Source organism: Marmota monax, unplaced genomic scaffold, assembly GCF_021218885.2.
Source record: "Marmota monax isolate L192 unplaced genomic scaffold, Marmota_monax_Labrador192_F-V1.1 WCK01_AAM20220418_F8-fsc00342, whole genome shotgun sequence".
Classification (NCBI taxonomy): Eukaryota; Metazoa; Chordata; class Mammalia; order Rodentia; family Sciuridae; genus Marmota; species Marmota monax.
Window position 1 is genome coordinate 267,308 of NW_026692007.1, and position 20,072 is coordinate 287,379.

Consider the following 20,072-nt stretch of genomic DNA (forward strand, 5'->3'; position numbering starts at 1 on the left):
CTGGACTGATATGCTTTTAACCAATGCTTTTGACTCCAGTTACACAAAATCAACCCAGAATTGGTGCTTTTGTGTTTCAAATTCCAGGAGCCAGTTCTCTGGGGAAGCTCCCCGATTGTCTGCTGGCCTTGGGAAAAATTACTCTGGAGTTAATTTTTTTTTCAAATTCTTTATGGAGGCAACATTACAAGACTTTCCCTGTCTTATGCGTAGTACATCCAACAGCATTTGTGTTGAAAATGAACTTGAATTCAATCTGCATTGTTCATATTTGGAAGCCCTTCTATTCTAAGATTTCACTTCTGGCTAGGAATAAAGTTCAAAAAGGTATTTTGGAGGTTCTCAAGAAAGAATGCTTAAGCAAAGGTGAATGTCTAATGATAGTCTTATGAGTCCAATGATGGAAGAAGAAGGACCTGCATTTCTCATGTTAACAATGCCAGTAGCTCCATCTGATGACTCTTATTGGTCCTCAGCACCACCCCACCCCCAGTCCCCACCTGCAACTTACACAAGGGGCAAACAGACCTCATGCCTCTTGAGCATTTGGTGAAGATCTGTTATGCAGGGTCACCTGTGGAGCTTCAAAATCAACAGACTGTTAGAAATACCCAGGTGCTGCAAGAAATCAAACACATGCTGGGAAGTGGTCCAAAATGAGTGGGCAAGGCAAATTTTACTTGTGTTGGGATACCTGGCTAGTAAGTGTTCCAGGAGGACAGTCAGCCTGCTTTCATCCCTAACGCATTGCTTCCCTTTGTCCTGATAGGAGGATCTCAGGGTTACAATCTATGCAATTAGCTAATTTTAAAATTGGGGAGGACAAAGGGAAGGGATATAATTAAAATGGCTACTATTCAAGTGGATCTTACATCCCAATTAAAACTAAATACTATCTTCTGCTACTTCTTACAAGACCAAGTCAATCAGTGCCCAACCCCTACCTGTACATATTCTAACAGGATAAGTCTGGCATTGTTCTGTGCCTTGATGCATCCCTCTCCCTCCCCCCACCACCTGGACCTCAGCTGTCAGCACAGATGGATGCCTTCAGAACTTGACCATCAGAGTTCTGGGAGTCTCCATACTGAAATGTGCACCAAGGGGCTCTCTAGTTCCTGCTGTGAGACCACCCTCTGCACTGCTTTCTGGCAGTTTCCTCTCCATAGCCTCAGCAGACTGCCAGTTCATGCTCAAGTGAAGGCCACAGGAAGTCATGATCCAGGGCAACTTGTTGATGGGGCTTAGTTACAGGCTCATTCATGTCCTGCAAAGTTAAGATTCTGCATGGAGTTTTAAAAATCCTTCTGCTACAAGAGGAAAATCAAATATGTCTTTTTAACTTCCAGAGGATTTGAAGAGTTCTTTTTATTGGTGGAACTGATTACAATGAATTAAAGTCATAGTTGGTAGTTTAAATGTTATGAGGTTAAGAAACAAATTCAATTTTCTAGTTCCAACATAAAAGGAGTAAATACATCTCATCAGGTCTACTATTTCAGTAGAACCTTATGGATTATGGAAGACTAAGAGAAAGGGGAAGTGGAATTTCTCCAGCAGGCTTGAACCCCAGCTGTTTGAGGTGCCTGTAGGTGGTTTTCCTAGTCGTACTGCTCATGTTCATACATTGGGACACTCTGTACTTGCCTCAGGCATGGTGATAACCCCTGCAGATGATCAGCATAACCTCTTTGTCATAGCACCTTCAGGTATGTGGAGTGCACGGTTTTTGGAGTTTGTCACTTTCTGAATTCTGTTGGAGATGTGAGCATCTTGATTGTGTTCTTGAAGGAGGCAGATTCAGGACTTCTGAGCCTAGCACTGCACTGATTCAGACCACAGCCACTCTGGGTATTGCACCTCTCCCCATGCTCAGTGGAGGACCCAAGGATCCTGAGAATGAACTGGAAAAGGCCCTGCCCTCAAGAAACTCATGGCCAAGAAAGGAAGAGAAACACCATGCCCATGAAAAATATCACCAAAGAACTGTGTCCAGAGGCTACAAGGAGCCCAAGAGGGTAACACCTCCTCTTGGAGACTGGGGGTAGTGAATACTAAGGCTGAACTTTGATGGATGAACAAGGGTTAGATGAAAGCAGAATTTGGAAAAGGCATTGACTGCAAAGAGAAACATGATATTTTTGGAGGAATATTTGAAGTAAAATATGTGGAGAAGAGCTGTGATAAAAAAATTAAGCTAAAAAGATAATCAGAGTAGATTCAGAGATTTCTTATACTAAATTTAGGAAGCTATCATGTAATTTTAGAACTTCAATAGTTATCAGAGAGTTTATCAATATTTTCATAGCTGTGTTCTTATTTAATATGAAGTGCAACTTATATTTTCCTTTATTTTTTTCTTCTTACTTTTCTCTCTCTTTTCAAAAACCATTTAACAATTTTTTTGGAGAGCCGGTACTGGGAATTGAACTCAGAGTTGCTTTACCACTGAGCTACATCCCCAGCCCTTTTTATTGTTTACTCTGCCACAGGGCCTCACCAAGTTGCAAAGGCTGGTCTCAAACTTGCCATCCTCCTGCCTCAGGTTCCCAAGAACCATCAAACAATTTTAAAATGTGTAATTTGGTGGCATTTAGTACATTCACAATGTTGTGCTACAGTTATCACTGTCTGTTTCAGAGCACTTCATCACCCCAAAAGGAGGCCTGATACTCATTAAGCAGTCACTCCTGGCCTCTCCTCCCCTCCCCTCTGGAAACCACTAACCTGCCTTCTGTGTCTGTATATTTGCTTTTTCTGGATATTTCATGTAAATAGTTAAAGTTGGAAGATAAATCTAGGCCTTAAAATTGTCTTAGACACTAGCTTCTGTGAAAAAAATAAAATCTGTAGAAAAGACTCTCTGTTCTGGGAACTACAGAGAGAAACAATAGCTAAAAGGGGGGATTTGGAGGCTTCTGGGGCTCTGTGGATCCCTCTCCTTTGCTGATCAGCTCCTCTTGCCTGTTAGCATTTGCAGACAGGTGGAACTGCCTTGGTTTCTGGGTTGGATATTTTCAGAAAGGGCCAGGATCAGCCCAGGCCCTGCACTGGGTGGGGTATTCCTGTTCTTGCTATAGAAGAGATGAGACAGGAGCTGTCATGTAACCAGATGTGAGTTGGCATCTCAGCCTCCAATGTGGCTTTCCTGAATTTTCTCCTGGGAGCTGAAGCATCTGGAAGCTGGCAGTTACAGATCTGTAAAATACTTGGAAAGTCAGTGCTTGTACAGTTCCATGTGCATGTTCCAGAGAGGGGAAGAGCCAACTTCTATACCAATGTTAATTTCCTGGAAATGCTGGTTTTAAAAAAAAATGTCAAGAAGCAAAAATGAAGTTCTGGGCCCTCAATCTGAGGCATGGTGACTGCTTTCCATATGTAAGTTCACAATGGGTATTGTTTGGGGACAGAGCTTTCTGTGTGGGGGCAATGAGTGGCCAGCTTTGACTCCTTCCCATGCTGTAGGTACCTCCCTGCTGTCCCAGTCACAGAGGAATTGTAGTTTTATTACAAGGAGAGCTGCATGGGTCAAAGCAGAGGTGTCAAATCCTCATGGGTAAAGTCCTCATGGCCTGATGGATTCCAGGCATACCAACCCCCACTCCCAGGCCCAAGTTCTGACTACGCTTAGGTCAAGCACATTGTTATTCTGGCATTCTCTCAGTCTAGCAACCGGTCCATCTGTCCTAGCTTCACAGGCATCTGTCCAATACTGTCTCCTTGGCTACTCTAGGTGGGCTGCTATCAGCTCCATCCAAATGGGTCCCCTGCCTTCCATTCCCCATTGTTTTTTCATACAGCAGCCAGACTGATGCTTCTGTAGCACAGGTTGATGAGGACACATGTGCCCAGAGCCCTCCACCTCTTTCAGAATGAAGCTCTGTGTCCTCCATCTGACCACTCCCATCCTCCACTTATTCTGAGGTCACCTCCTGGGCTGTCCTGTTACCCTCAGGTCATTGCAGCCCACCACACTCTTTGACACTCCTCCAATGGGACAGGCATCCTCCTGCAACTTCAGCTTTCTTCAGCTCCATTCAGATGTCTCACCACAGAGTAGCCTTTTGGTAACAGCCCCCCAAACCACCTGACTCTAACCCTCGCCCTCTGTGCTCTCTGGCAGCATTGGGGAACAGAGCCCATCTGTCCTCCTTGCTGCCTTTTCTCTAGAGTCCAGGGCAGTACCTGGCATGCATCAGAGATCAGTGCTATTTTGTGAGTAGAGATTGTTACTTTCCCAGATGTTGTCATAAGCAACTCTGACACTATTTTATTTTTTTCTCACAGAGCTTTTTGAAAACAACTAGAAAAGAAGCATTAAGTGCTATTAACAAAAGAACACAAGCTCCTTGTGGTTGGGAGAACAGTGCTGACAGGTACGTCCATGAACCATAGCTAAGTCAGGTTTTTCTGAACATTGCAGATGGCATGGGACTTGCAAAGAACCAGTCTTATGTCAAAGTCAAAGCTGGCTTCACAAGCCAAGAGTGGATTAGAAAATGTACCCCTTAGCTCCAATGGAAAAAAAAAAGAATGGAACTTTGAACTAGTATGCAAAATTGGACCAAGTAGCATGATGAATTTAACCTTGAGTGTTGGGGGTTACACAAGGTGATTTCAGATAAGATTCCTCCTGTCACTGTAGGGAACTCTGGGAAGTACACAGTGAGCCTTAGCTGGGTGCAAGTACTAGATTTCATGGGTGCAGAGCATGTGGACCTGAAAAGAGTAGAATTAGGTGAATCTCACGAGTGCTATGCTTTGTGAAATAGCCAGTCATTTAAAAAGGCAAATATTACTTGCTTCTCTTTATGAGATGCTTAGAGAGGTCTAATTCATACAGACAGAAAGCAGAATGATGGTGTCAGAGGAAGGGCATTGGAAGGACAGTGGGTAAATACGTGCCTGCTACAGCCCCAGTTTCGAAGTTTGGGCCAAGTAGTCTTCCCCGACAGTAGGTTCAAGAGCTGAAGCATTTCAATTTATCTTAACAAGTTGTTTAGGAATTAACCAAAGTGTAACTCTGTTCAATTAAAGAGAAATCTTCAACTAGAATTAGTGTTCCCTCTGGGCTGCCTTGGGAAATGTCTTTCTTGTCTCTGCCACCCATGTGTGACCTGAGAATGAGCAGTCAACCAGGGCAGTGGTGACATTCTCCCTGTGCTGAGCTTCTGGGCTCCATTTCCCACCCACCGTTTGGCTGGCACAGTCCTTCCTTGGCCTGCAGTGGTAGTGAACCAAAGGTGGTTGGGTGAGCTAACCTCTGGACAGTGTGCTTGGTTGGCTTTCCTTTCCGGAAACAGAAGGCCTCTTAGCTTTGAGCAGAGTGAGGGTGTCTGTGGAGTACCTGTTGTCTGCCTTCTGCTGTCTATGAGGACACTCCCCATGTCAGCCCCTTGCTCAGAGGCCATTACACTTACACAGACAGGCACACGTACCCTTTTCCTTCTTTCCTGAAGCTCAACTAAGACAGCAGGATTTTTCCTTTTTAAAAGAACCTTACTACATTAAGAACTAAAAAAATATAAATATAGAAAGCAAGTTGGCAGGCTGATGAACAGATTAGAAAATATGTCACATTCCTAAGAAGGGCAAAACTAACTTGAGATATTCCTTCTGGAAAAGAGAAGGGTCAGGAAGACTGGCCATCAAAAGTTTCCGAGATCAGGTTTCAGATGAAGGAGAGAAGAGCGCATGTGTTCTGCACCTTAAACTCCAAAGTTCAAGGAAGGCCATGGTGGAGAAGGGCATAGGGAGGCAGATGATGAGAGTTCAGGAACCAGTGCTACCTTCTGATTTTAACCAATATAACAGTTCACTCTCTTCGCTGGGCAAGTCTGTTCCCTGCAGAGCTCTGGCATGTTGCAAACACTGATAGTAAATAGAGTTAAGGCCCCAGAGGCTGACTAATGTGGATGGGGGCTTGAGGGGCCAACTAACCCCACCCACACACCCAGGGCTCAAACCCAAGACCTGCCACCCTTAACCTCAAAACTCTAGGCCTGTATCCCTAGCCTATGGCCATATACTACAGTGCTTTTCAGTCAACCCAGGCCAACGTCCAGACCCCACAGGACAGACAGGGCATGTATAGAAAGTGATTTGCTCATCATGAAACTTCCAAAGCAGTGTTTTAGGTGGGCACAGATTTTTGTAAATTGCTCTAAATGTGCTCCCCTCTATCATGAGAACTTCTCCTAGAGCACCTGACCCAGGACTGTCTAGTTTACTTTCTGAGCAGATCATATCTCTGATGGTCCTTTGGGAAGGACTCCTGGAAATAGACCTCAGGTCACAGTAAGGGTCTTTCCAGCAGACTGGGATGATTAGAATCAGGTACCAAATGCATGACAGAAACAACACCAGATTTCCTTCTCATTCTGCCTTTTCTTTCATGATCAGAGCCCCTCACAAACTTTCTGCCGTGATTGGGAACCTCTGGAACAGCTGTGGCCCCAGCTTCTGTTATCAGCAGCTGCATGCCCCTAGGAAAGCAGATGGCACATTCTCTGGTCTATGTGAGGTTGGTGTCTGATCCCTGCCACACTGAACTTTATCAGAAAGCTACTGGTGAGAGTCTGGGGAACTGTACTTGGAGTTTGTCAGTGACCCCTTTTTTGCCTTTCTAAGTTCTTTGGACACTGCACAAGCAGTTTTAAGGTATGAATAAAATTTGTCACTGCAATAAGGGAAAATCTACAATTTTATTGTCTTAAAGTGTGTCATTTCTGAGCTATTGGCTTCAATTGTAGAAGGTCATGTAAAATACCTGAATTCCTATCAGCTTAGCATGAATGGATAAGAAATGATCCTGAAATTCCTGATAAGACCTGCCTCCTATGTAGTGTGAGCCAGTCCCTGCGGGGTGCACTATCCTGTCATCTTTATTAAGTTGGTTTTTGACTATGGAGAATATCCAGTGCTGGGGCCAGGCCAGGCTATTGGAGAAGCCCTCCCTTCTCATTGAACTTTTAAGTTCCAGGGCACCTCTTCTGCAGCAGCCCCCTGCAACTTGAAGACAGGGATTTACTGCTGTGACATGGGACTGCTGTGCTTTGCAGAGGACACAGCCAAGGCACCACTCTCTGGGACTGTCACCATGGGGACCCCCACCAAGGCAGCCGGGTCCCCACAGATCACCAGCGCTCAGCCAGCTCTTCTGAGATGGCTTTCCTGTCTCTCCACTATCCCTAGAAGGTAGGGTGAGGTTGGTGGAGGTGTGCACTTTCCCACCCACTGTCACTACCCAGGCAATTGGTGACTTTAGCGTCTTCGTTGTTGCCTTTTTGAGTCACCATGCAGGGATGACAGACCTGGCTACCCTTTGCCATCAGTGTCCCTTGTCCCATGGTTCCCTTTGTTTTTTCAGATCAGTCAGTTATCCAGACTGAATCTGATCATCTGAACTTGTCTCTAACGGGACACACACAGCACTTGTGAGACAAGGGAAGTGCCAGGAGCATGAAAATTTCCTGTTAAGATACTCAGGCCATTTCTCCTCTCTTCTCTGTGGGGCTTTACCTTTTGCCTGTGCTGCCAGCTATCTAATTGTACCAACACCATGGGCTTCACCTGTAACTGCTTTTAATCGTTAATCGAAGTCCTGTAATATTGAAAGCTGAAGATTGAGTAGTCTAGACTATTTCCAAACCCCAACTTACTTATAGCACCAGGGACTGTGTGTGGGAATGTGGAAATGATGGCACGTGTACAGAACCATAGTACAGAACCATAGCAAGTCATGACTTGTGGAAGACACCATCTTTTAATTCCACTCATTGAGTGAAGAGAGAAAATATTTATATTTTACTCTTATTTCTGCAGCTAGAACAGTAGTTCTCAGATTTCTGCTGACCTCAGAGTCTCTTGGGAGCTTCCTGCCCAGCCTAGTCTGTGACTCAGTGGGTCTGGGGTGCTTGTCTCACAAGAGTCCAGTGATGCGGGTGCTGTTGGCCTAGAGTGCACTGTGAGGACCAGCTAATGAAGTCGTTCCTTGGCTTGTCCACACCTTGCTTCCTACTTCCAAGAGGCTCATTCCTACCCTCTTTGGGGCTGTATTCCTGTGACCCTATAAGACTGTTCTGAGATCTGAAGTCTCTGCCTCTCTTCCCCAGCTCCCTGGGCCCTCTACCTGAAGATTCCTGCACCCCCAGCTTCCCCAAGTCCATGTCTGTTCCAGAGATGCCCTGTCCCCTCACACAGTGTCCTCCAGGGACCATCCCAGCGAGAGGACTGGACAATGCCATGACCTCTGCCATCTGTTGCTTGCTTGAAAGGGATGCTCAGGCACCTCCAACTCTGGGATTTCGAGTCCACATGGTTTCTGGAATGGCTGTTTGTCTGCTGATGGAATTTGGTGATGGTTCTGGAGTTGAAATGAGCCTCTATAACATGTCCACAACAACAGAGGTGACTGCCTATCACCAGTACAGGAAAGGTATGTTACCAGTGTCCTCCGGAGTCCAGGGATATAGGAGCAGTATTGGCACATTAGCCAGAAAGGAAGCCCCACTCCATTCTTCTGGACCCCTCCCAGCAGGTCTGATGTTAGCCTGTGCGTGAGTCAGTCTGTGCCCTGCGTGCAAGCCTTTGCAAACATCATCTCATTTAGTTTTTCCATCAGCCCTCTGGGATAGGTGGGTGGGTTGAAGACTAGCCCTGGGGATTGCACAGCTAAAATAGTAGGGCTTCCTACATAAGGCAAAATTCTAGAAAAGTACTACTAATGAAAATCACTTAAATTGTCCTTCATGGACAGATATATAATATCACAATTTTTTAATAATTTTTATTGTTGGTTGTTCAAAACATTACATAGTTTTTGATATATCATATTTCACATTTTGATTCAAGTGGGTTATGAACTCCCATTTTTACCCCGTATACAGATTGCAGAATCACATCAGTTACACATCCACTGATTTACATATTGCCTTACCTAGTGTCTGTTGTACTCTGCTGCCTTTCCTATCCTCTACTATCCCCCCTCCCCTCCCCTCCCCTCTTCTCTCTCTACCCCATCTACTGTAATTCATTTCTCCCCCTTGTTTTTTTTTCCCTTTCCCCTCACTTCCTCTTGTATGTAATTTTGTATAACCCTGAGGGTCTCCTTCCATTTCCATGCAATTTCCCTTCTCTCTCCCTTTCCCTCCCACCTCTGATCCCTGTTTAATGTTAATCTTCTTCTCATGCTCTTCCTCCCAGAGGCATTTTACCACTGAACTACATTCCCAGCCCTTTTTAAACTGATACAATAAATAGCTGAGGCTGGCCCCAAACTTACAATCCTCCTGCCTTAGCCTCCTGAGTTGATGGAATTACAGATGTGCACTACAATGCCTGGGTTTTCTCCCTTTTTTAAATCTTTTTTTTTTTTTTTGGTGCATTGTAGAGGGATACTCTTCCTTTTATTGTGCATCCTAATTCCTTGAATAAATCCAGGTGGCCTAAGAATCTTGCTTTTTTGTGTCATGTATGGGCAGGCTCCTGCTACATGGATCAATTCCCATCTTACTACACAGCCTACCATAATTCTGGACATCCTTGTAGTCACTGTCATAATGTTTCTCTTGGAAGCCAGCTTTGTTGTGTGAGCCCTTCTGGTAATGCTAAATTTTCATAGCTGAGATGAGTGCATTTGTCTTTACTGACATAACAGGTGTTCAGCCTTAGATCTGTCATATTTTACATTATGGGCTCTGTGAATTTTAAAATATGCTTCATTAAATGACTTCCCTTGCCCCTTTTGTATGTTTGTCCAAGTTAGTTTTCTGTTATATGGAAGGCTTGTGTCCTTGTCTTAGTTGATCTCTTTTATTTATAAAGAGGTTTTTATAAAGTGTCCTTTTTAAAAGAAATATTTATTCTTAAGTTTTAGGTGGACACAATATCTTTATTTTACATCTATGTGGTGCTGAGGATCAAACCCAGTACCTCGTGCATGCTAGGCGAGCACTCTACCTCTGAGCCACAACCCCAGTACCTATAAAGTGCCCTTTTTGCTCTACTTCTTTTGAGCACCCATTCATTATCCACTATGAGCAATAACAAAATTTAGTATAATCTGCTTTCTCTCTCCACGTTACCAATTTTCATCATTTAAATGATCTTCATGAGTATTTTTATTTCTGCTCTTATATATGCTTACACACTTCTTAATTGTTTGGTTAAGTTTTCATGCTTTTATTTTATTTTATTTTTTTTATATCTTTATTTAATTTATTTATTTATATGTGGTGCTGAGGATCGAACCCAGGGCCTCACTCATGCTAGGCAAGTGCTCTACAACCCCAGCCCCTCATGCTTTTAAATTTCTAGCAATTACTTACAAGCAAGCTGTGTTATTTTACAACTCCACCTCATCTTCTCTTTCCTCCCAACTGTGTCTTGCTGTATCATTTCCCACTGTCAAGGTATACATTTATATGCTTTTCTGTCACCTGTTCTTCCACCTGTATTTTAATCCTAGATCTAGAGTTAGATACATTTTCTCACTCTTAGTCCTGCCATGCTGTTCTCACTTGACTCACTGAAGTTTGTCCCAGTAGACCCTTTAATGTTTCAGGAAAAATTTCTTCAATTATATCTCTATTTTTCTGTTCCAATATTTAAGCTTTCTTTTTGGAAGATTCTGGTCATACATATGTTGGGTCTATTTTGTCTTTTTCTAAATTTTTTTTGTTCTTTATTTTTAATTCATCTCTCCTGCCTTTATCATTATTTCCTTTATGTTTCTTCTTTTGCATTTGCAGTTTCTATTCTCTGTTATGCTCTTTGAAATGCTGCCATCATTTTTTGCATTTCTTCTCTGTCTTACATCATAGAAGCTAATGATTTCCCAAGTTGTTATATCTTTTTATCTTCTTGTAAACAATGACTTTCTGGCAAATGATCTTACTCTGTTATGAGAATCTCTTGAATTTGTCTTCTTAATTCTTGTAGTATCTTCTGAATGGTCTTTCCTTCTTCCTTCCTTCCTTTTGTCCCTTTCCTTTTTCTCTTCATCAGTATTACTCATAATTAAAAGAGTTGCTGTTTTCTAAAATGGCTGTCTGAAAGTGCTATGCATGTGTGCCATATGTGTTCATGACATTCATAGTCACTGAGTCCTTTTGCCTCTGGGTTCTCACTTCAGGATACTTTCCCTGTGCTTCCCCCAGCATGATTCTTGCTCATTCATGCTTAATTTTTGCTTAATTTTTAACAACTTTTACATCTATTTTATATCCCAAACATATTAGCTAACTTCTGTTTCTCCAAGAAAAAAAAAGTTTTCATTTTTCATTTTCCTTATCACCTTTGGATAATGCCTAGAAGAGCTGATTGGAAGCTGACTGTAGTTATGTTCAGATCAGCAATTGCTCTATTAATGTTAAATATCTACAACTTTAATACATATGCATTGATTTTTTGTTGTTGTTGTTGTTGCTTTAAAACAAAAATGAGAAGTTGATTTTTTCATCTCCTACTAGAGGTCAAGTCTAAAGCAAACTTTTAGGTAAAGGATACCTAAGATCTGACTATATAATATTCTAGCACCAAATTTTCAAGCCTGTGGAGGGGTCTCCTAACTACTAGGCAAATTGCCTTTCTGACCTGGTAGACATGAAATTCTTCTTTTAAAATGAAGTAGGAACAATATATTGGTTCACACATAGCACAGCTCTTAATTAAATGTGATGATTAGCACAAATGTACTTTATTTTTTAAAATTTTTTTATTAGTTGCTCAAAACATTACAATGATCTTGACATATCATACACAAATGTACTTTAAATGTAAAGATCAGCACAAATGTCCCTTTCGCTTTCTATTTATTAAAATCCACATGCAGATTTTCTTTTTGACACAGATGTGAGAGGAAGTGTTATAAGATATTTGGGGTAAAGCTATCAATGATGTTTCAGCATTTAAGATATAGCTTCCAATTGAGATTACAATTTGGGAAAGTGTACCTATTCTTGCACATGTAATGTGACCAGATGCCTTCCCTCTGGCCTTCACTCAGTATCCCCCAGGCCCTGTTACTCCATAACCACATTCATTACTCTTCCCCATAGATGTTTAATTCCTTAAAGTACTTCCCTCCTTTCTACATATTATTCTGTTATTTGCAACCTTCTGGGAAAGTGAAGAGAGGAAAGACCATCTCAATTCCTAAGAAATAATTGCATACTCTGTGCCTAGAAAAAATGATTTAACATTTGGGCTTCAGTTTCCCATCCTGAAAAACTTGACTGGTTATTTCATAAGCATTTATTGTGTATCTATTGATTGATTACTTTCCTGACTAGAATAGTTAAGCCTGAAAGTGAAGCATAACCCAAGTTCTGCAGACAAATGACAGATGTAGCCACCATTCTGCCTGGGTCATTAAAAGAGGGTCATGGTAGGGGTAAGTTGGCCAGATGAAGGCATAAAGAAGGAATCTGTGGCCAAGAGAAGGTCATGCACAAGGCTGAATTTCAACAGATATCAGCAGAGCACTAAACCACACACAGAGCCAAGTTGAGTGTGGGGCTCTGTGAACTGTGTGAGTGCATGCTTGAAATGGATCTGCTGCTGCAAGATTTCCCAGACTAGTCCCCCCATTGTGACCAGTCTGCAGATGTTAACTGTTATGCTTATCTTTAAAAGTTCACAAGTTCTTCCTCTCTCTTCTTTTTCCAGAAGGGGTCTATATGCTCAGGGCTGTTATTTACGAGTTTCATGGAACCAAAGTGGAGCTTGGACCTTATTATGTGGAAACAGGCTGTGAGGCTGTGTCTGTGTTCATGAATTCCAGCAGTGTCCACCAGGATGAAGTCCTTGTCTTTGCTGGCTCCCCCGCGAAGCAGAAAAGTAAGACCCATGTCTGGAGGCTGAGCAACCAGACCTCAGCTCTAAATACAGGATGACTCTTTGAGTTATTTACACCATCCAAGTGTTAACAATACGACATTTGACATTACTTTCATGTTGTAATCTTCCCTCATTCAGAACATAGTTATTCAGAACATTGTATGCTGGGAGAATATGACAATGAAATCACACAAGGTGTTGGACTCAAGGAATTTGTAATCTAGAAAAGATATTAAGATAAATACATGAAAATAAGGAAATGGAACAGAAAAGTTTCTTAAGAATGGCTATGAACGTTCAGAAGAGGGGGATTATGTGTAACTGTGGGAACAGAGACTGCCTGAGGTATTGTTACATATGATGAGCCATGAAGGACAGGTGTGTGGGGACATTCCAGGAAGATGGCGCAGCCATAGCCACTGCCCAGACTGAGGATCAATGCTGAGTGCTCACAGTATATCAGGAGCTTTCTAATTTCCTTCCTGTCTACTTACATTCTCCTCACACCCAGCTGTAATGTAGATGATCTGTCCCTTTATGTCAGTGTTATACAGGAGGAACCTCAAGGTCAGAGGAGGAATCCCAAGCTGGTAGGAAGACTCCAGCCATGTGTTATAGAAGGAAGAGTCCAGAGTGTGTGGTCCAAGTAGATGGAATTATGGAATTATAGCATTTCCCAGAAATAATAAAAGGAGAACCCAGAGGGGCATGCATCCCAGTGAACTTATTCATGACAAATTCTTATAATTTGTCCTGCACTTTTTCCATACAGGTAGCCTAGTGAGAAACTCTCCATCCAAGAGTTATAGAATATATAGAGAAGAATTGGTTTTAACCTATTAGCACACTCTAACCAGCCATGGTCATTCATTTGACTTGTCTCACCTAAACTCTGAATAAGTAAATAGCCTGTCAGAATCTAGAATTGGGAGATCTGAGTTTTAATCCAGCCCAACTGATCAATATCTGGATAATCTTTGCTAAATCCATTAATTGTACTTTCCTTACTTTTGGACTGACAGATTGTGGTCAGAATTAATTTTTAGTTGTTAATTAGAATATCACTGTTATTTGTGGGTTTTTAAAAAAATTCTAGTGCATTGATAAAGAACAAAAATAGAAGTTTTCTCTTTATAAACTGAAAAGCCATGCAAAGAAACAGCAACATAATATATAATATAATACAATATCCCTTTATTATAATGAGTTGTTTCAAATTATAGCCCTCTTCTGAATCTGATTCAGTGTTTGGTATCTGCCTCTTAATAATACACTATGTGTGTGTGTGATGCATGTGTGTGTGCATGTGCAAAATATGCATTGCATTTTAGAGGACTAGAGTGCATGAGACTTGTCTTTGGATCTCCATTTATCCTTGTGAGGTGAAGGCTTCTCAGAGAATACACTGGAGAAACACTTTTAACAAGATCATCTAGCAAAGCAATGAATATATTTTAAAAGAATTAACTTACTCACTACCATGAAGGGAGTTCTCTGGAGAGAGAGAGATAACATTTAAGGAAAATTTTAATGAAAGAAATACTGTGACATGGTTTATATTTTCCAGGCCTGTTTGATTCCAGAGCACATGCTTCAAATTTTGAAATGTATTGGAACTCAAAGAGGGAAAACTGAAAATGGATAATATTGATGTGTGTTGCATGAGAAAACTGAACTAATTTTAAGCCTGTTTTTCTTTCACTATGCTTTTTCTTGTTTCAGGAACTGTTGTGATACATCATATCCCATCCACCTCTTCATATAATGTGTCCTTTGTTTCTCAAACCCTAGTGGGTGACTGTCAGACTTGGACCAGAATGACTGTTTGGTACAAGATGCAACGTATGTTTTTACTTTAATTCCAGATTTAACAAAATCTCCCTCATGTGTCAGTTGGGGTTTTTGGAGCCACTGGCAGCACAGGCTCTGGTATCAGCTCTACCTGAGGCCCATCACCTTTGCCCTTAAGCAGGTTCTTGGTTCCCCTGCAGTTTGTTCTAGGAATTTTCTAGAAACCATAGGCACAAGGGTCCCATTGAAAGGTGTAAAAAGGTGGGCTATCATCACTCACAGATGTCATCCCATACCCTTCCAAACATAATTCTCAAAGGAGGCAGCCATCTTGCCTGGTGAGCTATTACCAGGCTTTTGAACTCAGGCTACACCTCCTGCCAGGCTCCTGCAGCTGTACCCTTGGCGTAGCCCTGCACTCACATTAGCTCACTGCCCTGACACAGTCCTTGACTAAGTGGGAAAGTAGAGATGATGACTCTCTGGATGACTCTCAGTCCTCCATGTTGATGTCCCTGCACCTTTCTCTCTTTGCCATAGCTGTCTCTATTTACACAAACGGAACAGTGTTTGCTACAGATGCAGACATCACCTTCATGGCTGTTACTAAGGAAACCATACCCCTAGAGTTTGCATGGTATTTTGGAGATGATCCACCAGTGAGGACAACTTCAAGAAGCATTCGGAGAAGGCTCCACATCCCCCAGTGGTTCGTAAACATGGTGGTCATGATGGGTGTGGCTGATGGTGATGCAGCTGGTACTCAGGTGGAACATTATCCTGGTGCTACCAAAATAATTTTAAGGGTGTCATGTTTGTATTTTAACAAGCCAATGAGTGCTTTTGTAAATTGAGCTCAAGCATAAGATTTAAGAGGAGAGAAACTCGCTTTCCTTCAGTGTGCACTTTGTAAGAGTGCTGGGCTTTGAAATCAAGCAATCCCAGGTTCAAGTTCTATCTCAGCCACCAATGTGACCTAGGACTGTGCTCACCCCCCTGCTTGAAGAAGCTAACTAATAAGAAGGGGAGGCCAAAAATATTACTCCCCTTTTCCGATAAGGCAGATATCACTGAGTACTCTGATAACTATACAAATTAAGTCCCCGATCCCTCTGCCTTTCTTTTATTATTATTTTTTTTTTATTTTTTGGTATCAGGGATTTAACTCAGGGATGCTTTACTATTGAGCTACATCCCAGCCCTTTCTATTTTTTAAAATTTTGAGACAGGGTCTCACTAAATTGCTGAGGCTAACCTCGAACTTGCAATCCTCCTGCCTTGGCCTTCCAAGTCACTAGGATTATAGACATGTGCCACCTCACCCAGCTCCCCCTGCCTTTCTGTTGAAATGACATAATTTCTCTCCTGCCCTACTCTCCCATCCCATAGGTATCATGTGAAGGTCAAGGCCTCCAGCAGGATCAGCAGTGTAGTCTCCAAGCCCCACGTCATCAGGGTGCAGAAGAAAATTGTAGCCAACCGACTCATGTCTACCACCTCAGCCCTAGTAAACACCAGCGTGGCCTTTGAGTGCAGAATCAACTTTGGCACGGATGTTGCCTTCCTGTGGAATTTTGGGGATGGCACTGTCAGCACGGGGAGTGGCTCCAATAGCCACATCTATAGCAGGTAAATCATGTGGGGGCAGGTGGCAGCTTGCTGCAGATAGCAACTGGACTCAGGGTTTCAGGGATCAGCTCTCAGGTTCCTCCCAGCTCTCCTGTCTTTCAGGTGATGTACAGACAAATGGGATCTGGCTATGACTCTGCATAAGCTTGAAATCCAGGAAAAAGATGGAGAGAAAGAGAGCTGTCTTCTGTGTGGGGTGGGGGTGGGGGTGGGGGTGGAGTTCCTGTTCCAAAAGGTGTGGTGGTGACAACTCATTTTGCTTCAGAAACTAGGGAACCACACACATGAGCATTTGCACATGAGCCCAAGGGGGAATCCTGAGCAGGAGCTTGCCAGAGGGAAAGGGAGGGGGAGTGTTTTCCAACAGACAGCAGTGCAGGTGAGACCCAAGGAGAGGGCACCAGAGGGAGAGGTCTGGGGTAGCTGGTGAGATGTGAATGTAAGAGCAAATGGGGAGGTGGCAGATAAAAGTTTAAGGTGCCTGGGACAGATTGTAGAAGGCCTTCAGTATCGCTCAGAGGAGCATGCATTCTGTCCTTTAGTCTTTACTGAACACCTACTGTTTATCTGCAACAAAGCATTATGGAGATAGTCATGTGTCACTTAATGATGAGGATACACTCTGAGAAACAGGTTTCTATCTGATTTTGTCATTGTGCAAACCTTACAGACCATGTTTGCACAAACCTAGATATATAAGTCAGGCATTTGCTGTCAAGAAACGAAATAAATGAGATGTACAGGACCAGTGCCGGGGAACACAGCTTAGTGTTTCACAGCATACTTTTCTAAGTAGAAGGAGTGCACTCTGAAATAATGATGAAAGTATTATATACTGATTACATAAACCAGTAACATAGTCATTTTCTATCTTTATTAAGTGTTCTAGGCCGGGTAATTCCTTGTGCTATACTTTTATATAAAAGCAGCACAGTAGTTGTTTTCACCAGCATCACCACAGACATGTGAGTGATATGCTGCACTACTGTATTGTGACAGCTATGACATCACGAGGAGATAGGAATTCCTTCTGTCCATTATAATAATCTTGTGGGACCACCCCTGTGTATGCGGTCGTTATACAGTGCATGACCAGATGAAAAAGTGGCACCAATGCTTCTATCCAAAATAAACGTAGCATTTCTTAGAGAAGATGGACAAGGCCATGGGAACCACAAGTACAAACCACAGGATTGCGCATCTCAAGATTAGGAGTGTGATCAAGTGGTTCCCAGCCAAGTCTCTGGCTAGTCTGAGTTCTGAGTTGAGACCTCCCAGTGAGCATCCAGCCATGAAATAAGTATGGCCAAGGTTGAGCATGGAGGCTTCATGCTGGTGCAGGGGCATATCGGAGTATGCACAAGCATCCAGAAATCAAGCCTTGTGTGGGCAGTAGCACCAGAGAAATGTTGCAAAATTCCTCTAATGCAAGGTTACTCCGAGAACACAAGCCACCTCTGCTGCTTTGATGGGGCCTCCTAAATAGTCTATTGCTTCACCACTGGAAATAGATTCTCATGTGTGGAAGGAAGGAATTGAGATACCTGCATACTGAGGCAGGCATCTAGGGCCTACACCCCTGGCAGTGTGCTCTTCTGCTCCAGGACATGCCCTCTGGAAGGTGGTGTTTGGTGCCATCTCTAGTGTTTTCCCCGGGCTTATCAACAATCTGAGACCAACCCGCAGCCTTATCGCCTCAGTAGGACTTGCCTTTCTTTCAAATCTCCGGGGTAGCAAGTGACATTCTGGTCCCTGGAAACTCAAATTTGTGGTATTATGATGGGACTATTTTTCTGTTTCCAATTCAAAAGTTTTGAATGATAATCCCTTATGCATCATTTACCAAATCAACATACTTTTCCTTAATGAAATGCAACCTGCTGGGTCCAGTGTTGCCTGTTCACATACTCCTCCTGTGCCGCATCCTTCATAGCTGAGACCCTCCAGCCTCTCCTGGAACTGGATTCAGGTCCATGTTGAGGACCTATTCTGTTTTCAGGACTTTAGGAGTTTTTTCAGGAAACCTTACCCCTGAAATAGACTAAAACAGAAAGACCCTGCTGATTAGGTCCATTGCACTTGTCATATAAGGAATAACCGTGTGTGTCTCTCTGGTCAACAGAAAAGGCTGCTTGGAGTAGCAGGTCCTCACCTGGCTGTGCTGTTTTGTTTGGAATGTGTGACAGCAGTTTGGGGTTGGGCACTAGGCTTGACCACTAGGTGGACAGCTGATCCATCACATTAGATAATGAATAACCTCTGTGAATATCAACCTGTATCTCTTCTGTCCCTACTCCTTGGGATGACTTGCCATCAAATACTATAACTATGAAGATCTAGGATGTTTGTGAACAGTGGATAAGCCTGATGTATGGCAACTTTGATCTTATTTATTTACTTTCTGCCCTTCCAGGGAGGGAGAATTTATAGTGGAGGTCCTTGTCTTCAACAATGTCAGCTCTGCCACCCTAAGAAAGCAGCTTTTCATTGTGCGTGAACCCTGCCAGCCACCCCCAGTGAAGAACACGGGACCTGGGCGGGTCCAGGTAGGACCAGGGTCTGAGGAGTCCTTCCCAGCTGTGCTGCCACACTGCCAGCACCGCTCCACACTGTTGGAGCGGTGTCAGGATCAGCCAGCCCTTTGCAGAATGAAGGAGGCTTTGTGGAGTCTAGACTGCTACATTTTACACAAAAGAACCACTGTCAGGACTTTGGAGAGGTGGGCCAGTCCTGTGGGGGACAAAGCCCACCCCAAGCCTAACGGGAAGGGAAAGCCTGATTTCTGGTATGTGAATAAGTCCTTTATTTGCCTATATGACACTGGCATTCAGCACAGCTTGCTTTGAGGAGATTTTTTTTTCTTTTTCTTTCTTTTTTTGATTATGCAGAGAACTGTAGCATTTTCAGGAGAAAGGAAAATTTAACACCAAAATGAAAAGAAATGATCAATTGTTGAGCACCACCTACAGGTTAGGAAAAATAGTGGGGTTTTTTCCTTTCTTTTTCTTTTTTTTTTTTTTTTTTTAATTTCTTGCATTCCTTTGAGGTCTTTGATTTAAAGCAAATTTTACATCTTGGGGCAAAGGTGCTCAGATTATACGTGGGAATTAAAATCCATGACTGAGCATTTGCCAAAACGTTTTCTGTGACAAGCAGAAAGGCCTGTTGCAGCATAGGCCCCAGCACTCCCAGAGGGTGCAGTGGAGTTAGCAGCACTTGCCATTGGCTGGGGCAGGCCTGCGTCTGCTCAGGAAATCCAAAGCTTTCCAGGCTAGACCCCTGCCCACCCTCCAGGCCAGCACACACCAACACTGTCAGGCAGCTTTATGTACTGGGTGCTCATATTATCTGGGGTGGGAGACAGACCAAAAGTCCAGGGGACTTGAGTAAATTAATATAATTCATAGTAGAAGCAACAAAAAATAACTGAGAAGTAATTTAAATAATAACTAAATAACTAAATAACACCTGGGTAGAGCACAAGTCCCAGGCCAGAGGATCTGGAGTGAACCCTGGTTCTGGTCTGAAGCCAAGCCATGGGACACACTGCTTTCTTTTTTTTTAATTTGTGACCTACACATAAAAAAATTGTACATATTAATTATTCTGGTTTTTCAAATCTTTTAAAACATTTTCTTATCTGTAAAACAAAGAAAACAATACTAATAACTCCGTTTTCTTTATAGTTTATTTTGTACACTTAAAGTATAAAGAAAAAAATGAAATCACCTTAATTCCATCCTGCAGAACATAGCTACCATTCATCATCATCTGATGTATTTATATTTATATTCAGTATTTTTCTAAGCCTT

The 20,072-nt window shown here is 42.7% G+C and overlaps 1 protein-coding gene across 1 annotated transcript in view; it reads left to right on the forward strand.

Moving 5' to 3' along the window:
• Positions 1 to 20,072, forward strand: part of LOC124097225 (checkpoint protein HUS1) — a 177,108-nt gene that overhangs the window by 34,194 nt on the left and 122,842 nt on the right. The window contains exons 12-20 of the mRNA XM_058582002.1: positions 4,288 to 4,376; positions 6,403 to 6,523; positions 6,983 to 7,197; positions 8,115 to 8,437; positions 12,670 to 12,840; positions 14,563 to 14,682; positions 15,172 to 15,340; positions 16,021 to 16,260; positions 18,674 to 18,806. Coding sequence (XP_058437985.1) covers positions 4,288 to 4,376; positions 6,403 to 6,523; positions 6,983 to 7,197; positions 8,115 to 8,437; positions 12,670 to 12,840; positions 14,563 to 14,682; positions 15,172 to 15,340; positions 16,021 to 16,260; positions 18,674 to 18,806 — 1,581 coding nt within the window. The remainder of the gene's footprint in view (positions 1 to 4,287; positions 4,377 to 6,402; positions 6,524 to 6,982; positions 7,198 to 8,114; positions 8,438 to 12,669; positions 12,841 to 14,562; positions 14,683 to 15,171; positions 15,341 to 16,020; positions 16,261 to 18,673; positions 18,807 to 20,072) is intronic.